Here is a 10,207-nt window from a genome sequence, read left to right on the forward strand (position 1 = left end):
TTCAGTGTCACATGTAACATGCAGTCTATCACATGATCCTTTAGAAATCATTCTAATATTCTGATTTATTATGAGTGTTGGAAACAGTTCTGCTGTTTAATATATTTATGAATAAAAGGTTAAAAAGAACTGCATCTATTCAAAATAAAAAAAATTCTAATAATATATATTCTAATAATATATTTTCTTTACTATCACTTTTTATCAATTTAACACATCCTTGCTGAATAAAAGTATTGATTTTATTTAAAAAAAAGAAAGAAAAAAAAAGAAGAAACTTCTTCTATATATATATAGATCTGAATATGAGCTCAAGCATTTCTCATCAAATTCTGTGAAGATCCTTTTGTTTTTTACTCTATACTGCTATACTGTCTATTTTTATTTCTATAAATATTTAGATATTTATTTCTATATTTAACTAAGAACTCCATTAAAAATGTCCTCCAGGTAAGCATGATTGCTGAACATGATTGCCAGTCTGATTGGCTGTTTTATATTTTTATATTTCAGTCTCTCAGCCGGTCGGCCTGTGGAGAGTGTTTTAATTTCCCAGAGGATTAGACTGCTGAATGTCTGGCATTCCTTAAGGGACTTGCAGAAGAATGGGGGGTTCAGAAAGGGGGAAAACTAGACAAAATCATATATAGAGCCATGGCAAAGTTAGTGAGTCTGTAGACAATATATCCTGCAGGTACGATTTAACCTGGTTTGAGAAAATTTTCATTTCAGCATTTGGCAGATGAGTTTATCCAACACTGCATTCAAGATATACATTTTATCAGTTCATGCACTCCCTGGGAATCAAACCAGTGACCTTGGCTGTCATTGTCTAATTGTTTACATATCATTGCGTATTTTTGCCTTAGATAACAATATATCAGCAATCCATCAAACTAATTATTTCGTTATAAAGAAAAATAAGCTTAGGACAAGCACTCTTTATGTAAAAAATGTTTTTTAGTGTTGAAATGCTAAAATAATAAATTTACTGTTCACAATTCATTATTTGGACCCTTTCAAGGCTATTGAAACGTTACAATAATTGATGTGATGAACATGTTACCTTTGTAGACCTGAGGGGAATGTACTTAATACAGCCACTAAAATTCACCAAAACAAAGTTCCCTCTAGCCTACGTTCAATGTCCTCTGACCAAAGTTTGTTAAACACTGACCTCAAGTGTTAGAACTGGTAGAAGCAACATCCAGAATATCTTTCTGAAGTAAGAGACAAATTTAATTTCTGACAGGAATAAAAACAAGAATGGACTATCACTGCTGTTTAACAACATAATGATTGTACAGCTGACGAAATGTCTTTCTGACAAAAAAATCTATAAAAATAGGTAGACACTCGATAAAACACTTTTAAAAGTTGTGAGCTGTGATCTAGAGCTTTTAGAGACAGTGCAAGCGATTGTAAAGACTGTCTCTCCTTCACACCCTCCTTTTCATATTCACATTCAGTTCAATATGGCTAATAGTAATAATGTACTCTTACTTTTCTGTAGAATATAGAAGGCCTATATATTGTGTTATATCAGGACATATTAAGGTGAAAAAAGTACATAAATTAAAAAAAATAATAATAATAAACCAAAAAAAAGTATTTAAAGTATTTAACATATGGCTACTAAAATAAACCCTGGTTCCAGGAACTGTGCACCCTGTAGGAGAAACCATTGGAAGATAAAATGAGTAATAATGAAACATACTTATGGAATCTTTGCAAGATTTGCATGGTTTACAGGCGTTTCTAAAACAATCTGGTTTCCAGGAAAGAATGAGGAATGAAGCTGACCTCTATTGAACATTGTGCTGTTAATTCGTTATTTAATGAGTTGAACTTAAGCAGAAATTCATGAGTAACTATGACACTTTAGGAATTAATAGCTACAGTATTTTTTTTTGCCTCATCTGACTGTTGTGACCAAATGGAAGAATGACAGCAAAGCCTTACAAATTAGTAAAAATCAAAAACATAATTATAGCTGGTTGAATCTTTGATTCTCAATTAATTAGCATAGTGTGTGCATAATATATTTCAAATGCAAACATGTCTTTCTATCTTATAAAATTTAGATTAGGTCAAATCTGTTTATAAGACCTTAAAGCCTACATTGTGGGGACCATTATAATGGACACAACAAGGAAATGGGGCACAGAAAGGGACTAAATAACATCTATATTCAAATGGAAACATTTAGTCTATAATAATTAAATAAGCATAATTTAAGAACAACCATTGTGCTTCAGAGCAAGACACTTACAGTAAATCCACATAAACGATTATAATAAGTCACTTCAGATAAAGTGATCACACTGTAAATGATACAACCTCAAATGAATGCTGAGGAAAGGAATGAAATGCTCAGATAAAGGCTGGGTGGAGTCAATGATGCGCAATTGTGACTTTCACCTCCTAGCTGCCACATCTTGATAATACATATAAAACAATATTAATTTCACAATCAGAGACAAACTTTTGTCTGCGGATTCAGAGAGGACAAACTGCAGTGAATTCGGTCATTTAAAAATATTACTGTGAAATGTGCAGCAAATGACAGTGTTATGGAAGCTTATACTGATTCGAAGTTTGGAGTTTGTAAAACTGTTTTTGAAAGAAGTCTCTTATGGTTTTTACACAGCAAAATATAGTAAAATAAAAAAAGGATATAACTACAGTAAAAACAGTAATATTGTAAAACATTATTACAATTTAATATATTTATATATATTGTTCCATAGGAAAAAAGAAGAGGATAACGTGTGATAAAAAAAACACTTTAGTAACTGATAAGCAATCAGTTTGTCTTTATTGACTCAGCTTTAGGCATCCAAAAACTGAATGTTTTTCATGACTGCATTACAGTGAACTTTGTCCTAGAGCATTTTCAGCCTTGTTTTGTATTAGCTCAGTGTGACTTCCAAGTCAATCTAGAATCTGTTTTGTCTTTCACTGAAGGAATTCATCCCTTTTGAAGCATTCACTGGATTTCAGGATGAAAAAATTGATGAGCCGAACCACCAAAAATGTCCTTGTGGTTTCACTTGGATTTTTGCTTTTATTTACAGCATATGGAGGACTGCAGAGTTTACAGGTAACAAATCAGAGATGATAAATAAATAAATATCTACACAAACATACTTAAAACATGACTCTTTGTAGTTGCTCAGAAAAGGTGCAAAGCAGATCATTTATTTAACATAAAGTTTTAAAAAGTTGTGTGGGAGGCAAGATTAAATTATTATTAACAATTAAAGCTATTAAAATCTGGCCTCTATAACCTTAACCATAATGATTTATGTAAAGCATATTGTCTTTCAAATGTTCCTACAGAACAGTTTCCTAATGAAGAAACACTCTTACATTGATTTGTTACAAAACATAACTTTATTGTTGGCTTTGATTTGTGGGTATATTTATATTGATGAAAGCATGTTTGTACGTTACAGAGCAGTCTTAATGCTGAGGATGGAAGGGGTGTTATTTCTCTCAGTGTCATCTATGGAGCTATGATTTTGTCCTCGATGTTTCTGCCTTCAATAATGATCAAAAATCTGGGCTGTAAATGGACCATCGTCCTTTCTATGGCTTGTTATGTGTCTTATTCCTTTGGAAACCTTGCGCCAGGCTGGTGTGTGCATTTCTCTGCCTTTTGTACTGATTTGTTGAACAATGTAAACAGATATGTAAGCGTAGTTGCTTACAGTATACAGTAAGTTAAAAATGGCATTATTCTTTGTGCATGTGTGAGACACCATTTCAAATACCAGGCCTGAAATGACTATTATGTGTGAAATACAAGAGACATATAGGTGCATCTCAATAAATTAGAATGTTGTGGGAAAGTATATTTATTCCAGTAATTCAAATCAAATTGTGAAACTCATGTATTAAATGAATTCAGTGCACACAGTCTGAAGTAGTTTAAGTCTTTGGTTCCTTTAATTGTTATGATTTTTGCTCACATTTAACAAAAACCCACCAATTCACTATCTCAACAAATTTGAATATGATGACATGCCAATCAGCTAATCAACTCAAAACACCTGCAAAGATTTCCTGAGCCTTCAAATTGGTCTCTCAGTTTGGTTCACTAGGCTACACAATCATGGGGAAGACTGCTGATCTGACAGTTGTCCAGTGACAGCCTTCACAAAGAGGGTAAGCCACGAACATTCATTGCCAAAGAAGCTGGCTGTTCACAGAGTGCTGTATCCAAGCATGTTAACAGAAAGTTGAGTGGAAGGAAAAAGTGAAGAAGAAAAAGATGCACAATCAACCGAGAGAGCCACAGCCTTATGAAGATTGTCAAGCAAAATCGATTCAGACGTCAGAGGCATCTTACCTGGGCTAAGGAGAAGAAGAACTGGACTATTGCCCAGTGGTCCAAAGTCCTCTTTTCAGATGAGAGCAAGTTTTGTATTTAATTTTGACACCAAGGTCTGGAGGAAGGGTGGAGAAGCTCATAGCCCAAGTTGCTTGAAGTCCAGTGTTAAGTTTCCACAGTGTGTGATGATTTGGGGTTCAATGTCATCTGCTGGTGTTGGTCCATTGCGTTTTTTTTTTAAACCAAAGTCACTGCACCAGTTTACCAAGAACTTTTAGAGCAATTCATGCATTCTTCAGCTGACCAGCCTTTTGAAGATGCTGATTTCATTTTCCAGCAGGATTTGGCACCTGCCCACACTGTCAAAAGCACCAAAAATAATTGGTTAAATTACCATGGTGTTGGTGTATTTGATTGGACAGCAAACTCACCAGACCTGAACCCCAGAGAGAATCTATGGGCTATTGGCAAGAAGAAAATGAGAAACAAGAGACCAAAAAATTCAGATGAGCTCAAGGCCAGTGTCAAAGAATCCTGGGCTTCCATACCACCTCAGCAGTGCCACAAACTGATCACCTCCCTGCCACGCTGAACTGAGGCAGTAATTAAAGCAAAAGGAGCCCCTACCAAGTATTGAGTACACGTACAGTAAATCAACATACTTCCCAGAAGGCCAAAAGTTCACTACTTTTTTTTTGTATTTTTTATTGGTCTTATAAAGAATTCTAATTTGTTGAGATAGATAGTGAATTGGAGCCAAAATCATCACAATTAAAAGAACCAAAGACAAGAAAAACTTCAGTCTATGTACACTGAATTTATTTAATACACGGGTTTCACAATTTGAGTTGAATTACTGAAATAAATGAACTTTTCCATGACATTCTAATTTACTGAGATGCACCTGTATATTTATATTGTTATATATTTAATATTTTTATATTGTTTAAAAGTTTGGGGTCGGTAAGATATATATAGAGATTTTTTATATATCTTTGAAAAAAAGTATTTTCTCACCAAAGCTGCATTTATTTGATCAAAAATAAATATAAATAGATTTCAGTTTTGCTAAATTTTAAAATGTAATTGTTCAATTGTGATGTGCTGCTACTTACTGACCCCAAACATTTCATTTAAACATTTAAGAGCTGAAGGTTCTGTTAGTTCAGTTAAGTTATCTGTAGTGTCTTTCAGCACAACATTCAGCACCTCATTTCATCATTTTTGTCTGCAGGCCAAGTCTGATGATAACCTCTGCTGTTCTGGGTATGGGAGGTTCACTACTGTGGTCTGCAAAATGCACCTATCTCACAATAAGTGGAAACAGACGAGGCCAGAAAATCAACAAGAAAAGCCAGGATATCATCAACCAATATTTTGGAATATTTTTCTTCATTTTTCAGTCATCAGCGGTGTGGGGAAACCTCATGTCATCTCTGATATTCGGCCAGGATGCTAGCATAGGTACAGTTGGATTAAATACTTTGCCAGTGTCCATTTTTATTAATTTATTTGGGTGACTGTAAATACACCGAGCGTTTATGCATTTCTAGAAGTCCCTGAGGAGAACCTGCAGTTCTGTGGTGCGACATCATGTGTTGAAAATTTCACAGTCGCAAACACAACCCTTCCAGCAAGACACCTAGTGAACACACTGCTAGGCTGCTATATCGGTGGGTAACAATCATTCATATTTGTGTCCAAAAAATAGTTTAGTCAATCATATAATGATTTCATCCATACTTTCCACTGAAAAAAGATCTAGATTTGAATGTCCAAATTACTGATTCCTGTATTGCAGTGAACATAAAAATGCAATTATTAATGGTGTTTAAAATTAAAGTTCTGCACAAACCCCTAATAATTAAACTTCAGTACATAAGTCATCTAGCATTGTGTGTAGGCAAAGGTCTAGATCTATTCAGAATACTCTAGAAACCACAGAGCAATCACTAGAACCACCAAGAACAACCTACCAAGCACCTAGTAATGGACAAGTGCCATTTACAGCTCTTTCAGGAAAAATACAAATCTAGTTTGCATTATTCTAGGAATTTCCTAACCTAGTGTTTCCTGGTCCATGCAGGTTTGGGGGTTCTGGCCATCATTTTTGTGGCAGTGTTCCTGGACAACATCGACCGAGATCTGGTCATAGAATTTCGTAAAACCAAGGACAACCAGTCGTTTTGCAGCACCTTTCTGGCTACCTTCAAGCTCCTGAGAAATCCTAGATTGTTGCTTCTCATCCCATTGACCCTGAACAGTGGGTTTGAGCAAAGCTTCCTAGCTGGCGAATACACAAAGGTAGACCAACATGTCTTAAAAGCATAAAGAAATAAAACCGTGAAGGAAATTCTAGGTCTAATTCTAGTTGACAAGTGATCATTTTAAACTATTTTCAAATAATATTTTGAAATATGCACACATGCTATTGGAATGTCAAAAACAATAAGTATCTTGTCTCGTCATATTCCGTTATTACATTAATCATGTAAATGATAAAATATTTGAGAAATTTCAGTAGTTTGCATCACTGTACAGTATATTACTGTTTAAGTATGTGAGTTTATAAGCAGACCAGCCTAAATTAAAAATGTAACCTTTCGTCATCCTAACAACAAACAGAGTGCTGCGTAATGGAAGGTAGCAGAGTAGATGAAAACCTTTATTGCCCCGAGGGGAATTTGTTTTGCACACATTTAACATTAAGATTAAGGGAGTCACATTTAACATTAACACAGATAACATAAAGGATACAGTAAAAAGTAAAATAAAACAAACAACAACACAGCAATGGTGTTGACATACAATCATCAATCTAATCACTAAAATAAATCAATAAATAATTAACAAATAATCAATAGTACACATTTAAAAATGTCTATGTGCCTTTGTCTGATCTGTTCAGTAACTGAATGCTCCTCGGCACAAATGATGTAATGGCACGTTTAGTTTTTGTTAGGGACAATCGAATCTGCGTCCAGAGGGGAGGGGGAAAACTCTGAACAGGGGTGGGATGGATCATCCAGTATCCTCAGAGCCAAATTGAGGGTTTACTGATCTGCGAGATTGGAGATGCTTTTAACCTCAGATCCAGTAATTTTCCTGCCCATTTTAGTCACCTTGTCGAGCATATTCCTGTTCTGGACAGAAAGACCCCCCCCCCAGCACTGGATGGCGAAAGTCACCACACTCTTAATAAAAGTTAAATAAAACAATGTCAGAGTTGTTGTGTCAGCATTGAAACTACGCAGTTTCCTTAAAAAATTGTTGTGCTTTCGAGTATCTTGCTAATGTTTTAACAGACCAGGTAAGTTTGTGATGCTCTTCCGTCAAGGCTTATTGAATGGGCTGGCACGTCACTCTCCCATCTCGCAAAGTGTTCTTTTTAGGGCATTTGCCTGCTCAACTGTATGCTCCGGGGTGTTAGAGCAGTTATTTTGACCTATGATATTTTTAATACCCCTCCACGCCATACGTGAGTTATTTTCCTTTAGTTGTTTTTCAACTTTGTCTTTATATTGTCTCTTGCCCTGTTTGATTTTCGTCTGTATTTCCTTCTGAATCAGCTTCCCTCCATACCTGGCATTTGCTTAAAATGCTCTTTCTTTATCCACTAACAGTTTTTTAATATCAGTTGTAATCCAAGGTTTTGAATTGGCAAACTGTTTCACACATTTTGTCGGGATCACATTATCCACACAAAAGTGAATATATGACGTGACAACATCCGCATGCTCGTTGAGATCTACACAGTCAAAAACGCTCCACTCTGTTCAATCAAAACAGCCCTGCAGAGCTGTCACACTGTCATCGTCCCACACACGCACTGATGCGATTTTAGATTTTTCCCTCTTCAGTTTTTGTCGATAAGAGGGCAATAAAAAGACAGTGTTATGATCTGAGCAGCCTATCGCTGGTTTGTTGACTGCTTTGTAAGCATTTTTTATGTTGCCATAAGCCCATAACATAGATCAATTATTTTTGATCCACGCGTAGCGCAATTCATATATTGATGATAGTGGGGTAATGCAGATGACAAAGAGCAGCCATTAAAGTCACCCAAAATAAATTTGGGAGCTTGTTGATCTCTATCAAGTCTTAACGGTGTACCAAAGCCAGGTAGGGAAAGACTGTCATCATTCACTGTACGGTTCAACCAAGTCTCACTGAAACATAACAGACAACTATCTCTGTATTCATACCGGTATTGAGTAGAGGCATGGAGTTCATCTAATTTGTTCCTTAGCGATCTCACATTAGAGAGGACCATAGTTGGTAGTGGGGGTTTAGATCCTCTTGCACGAACGCGGCGTTTAATTCTTCCTCCCGAGCCACGCTTCCTCTTTGTCCTGACAAATCGCTGTTCAGTTGGACGTAGGCATTCCCAGGGAAAATCCGTTGGAGGTGTCCACTGCAGCTGTGTTGTTAGGCCCAGCTGAAGTAGTTGATGTCTGTCGTAGGTTATCCTGAATGGCTCAGCAAGTAGTGCAAGAATTTTAAATGTAGGGCATTTTATTGCTGTCTATAATGGAAACGGCCCAGCCATATGCAGACTGGGAGGACATGAATACTAATTAATCCTAATGAAATATTTTTGCAACCCTCTTTCCCCTGCAGAACTATGTGACCTGTGCGATAGGAATACACTACATTGGCTTTGTGATGATCTGCTTTGGTGCTTCTAACTCCCTGTGCTCATTCGCATTTGGTAGACTGGCTCAATACACTGGAAGACTCCCCCTCTTTTGCTTGGGTAATACAAGAACAGGTTCACACATGGTTTAAAGATTAAGTCTGATTGGTTATGTTTGTTCTATCTTACTACACTTTCACAGCTGCAGTGACAAACCTGGGCTGTTTTCTGGGTCTTTTGTACTGGAAGCCTCATCCAGACCAGCTGGGCGTGTTCTTTGTGTTTCCAGCCCTCTGGGGGATGGCAGACGCTGTGTGGCAAACACAAATCAATGGTGAGTGCTTCATACTGCATACCACTGTAATCTATACAGTTAAGTTATTATTACAAATATAAAATTATAAAAATAAATAATTCAATATTAAAATACTTATATAAATGCTTCCATAGATGTTTCAACATTTAGATATATTTTAATTTATAAATATATTGTGAATTCATTATACTGTGTGTTTATTTCATTTGTAGCACTTTATGGCATTCTCTTTGCTAAGGACAAAGAAGCAGCATTTGCCAACTACCGCATATGGGAGTCACTCGGTTTTGCTATAGCCTTTGCTTACAGCACATTCCTCTGCCTGTCCACCAAAATCTACGTTGCTCTGGCTGTTCTTGCCCTTGCCGTGGTTACTTACCTTTACGCTGAGTACAACGAGTACAAGCATCCAACTCCACAAGTGACTAATGACGACTTGCTTAACCAGAAAATGAGGACGTCAAAGAATTAAATGACAAAGATATTATCTCTCAGACAAAAATGCAAATAGATTTTAGTTGATATTTCTGCCTCAGTATTAGGCTGGGCACATTTTTTTCCGATTAATCTTTTTTTTTAATGACGTCAATTCAATATTAAGCCATGAATCGATCTTATCCTATATTTACTTCAGCAAACATTTAAAATAAGATTTGATTAATGTGAATCTTTTCATTAGTCTTCTCCACTTGATGGCACCCACTTATTTATGGAGCTAGTATTTACATCTGAATTGTGTAAATTTGAATTAGTGACAAGTGTCACTTAACAAAACAGAATTTTATGTGACATTTAACATAGTTTTGAATTAGTTTTTTTTTTACTTGAATATTTAACATTTGAAATTTAACACAGTTGAATTTTTTATGGTAGTTTTTTTATAGACATGTATTTTCAAACTTTTTGTTCTGAATTGTTC

The 10,207-nt window shown here is 35.8% G+C and overlaps 1 protein-coding gene across 1 annotated transcript; it reads left to right on the forward strand.

Moving 5' to 3' along the window:
* Positions 1 to 2,896: 2,896 nt before the first annotated feature.
* Positions 2,897 to 9,876, forward strand: LOC132091805 (protein unc-93 homolog A-like). Its single transcript, XM_059497910.1, has 8 exons — positions 2,897 to 3,103; positions 3,459 to 3,640; positions 5,571 to 5,800; positions 5,890 to 6,009; positions 6,423 to 6,640; positions 8,957 to 9,092; positions 9,175 to 9,306; positions 9,501 to 9,876. Exons 1-8 carry the CDS (start codon positions 3,005 to 3,007, stop codon positions 9,758 to 9,760), a joined length of 1,377 nt encoding a protein of 458 aa, XP_059353893.1. The 5' UTR covers positions 2,897 to 3,004; the 3' UTR covers positions 9,761 to 9,876.
* Positions 9,877 to 10,207: the final 331 nt, after the last annotated feature.

This window comes from Carassius carassius, chromosome 18 (assembly GCF_963082965.1).
Source record: "Carassius carassius chromosome 18, fCarCar2.1, whole genome shotgun sequence".
In the NCBI taxonomy this organism is placed as follows: Eukaryota; Metazoa; Chordata; class Actinopteri; order Cypriniformes; family Cyprinidae; genus Carassius; species Carassius carassius.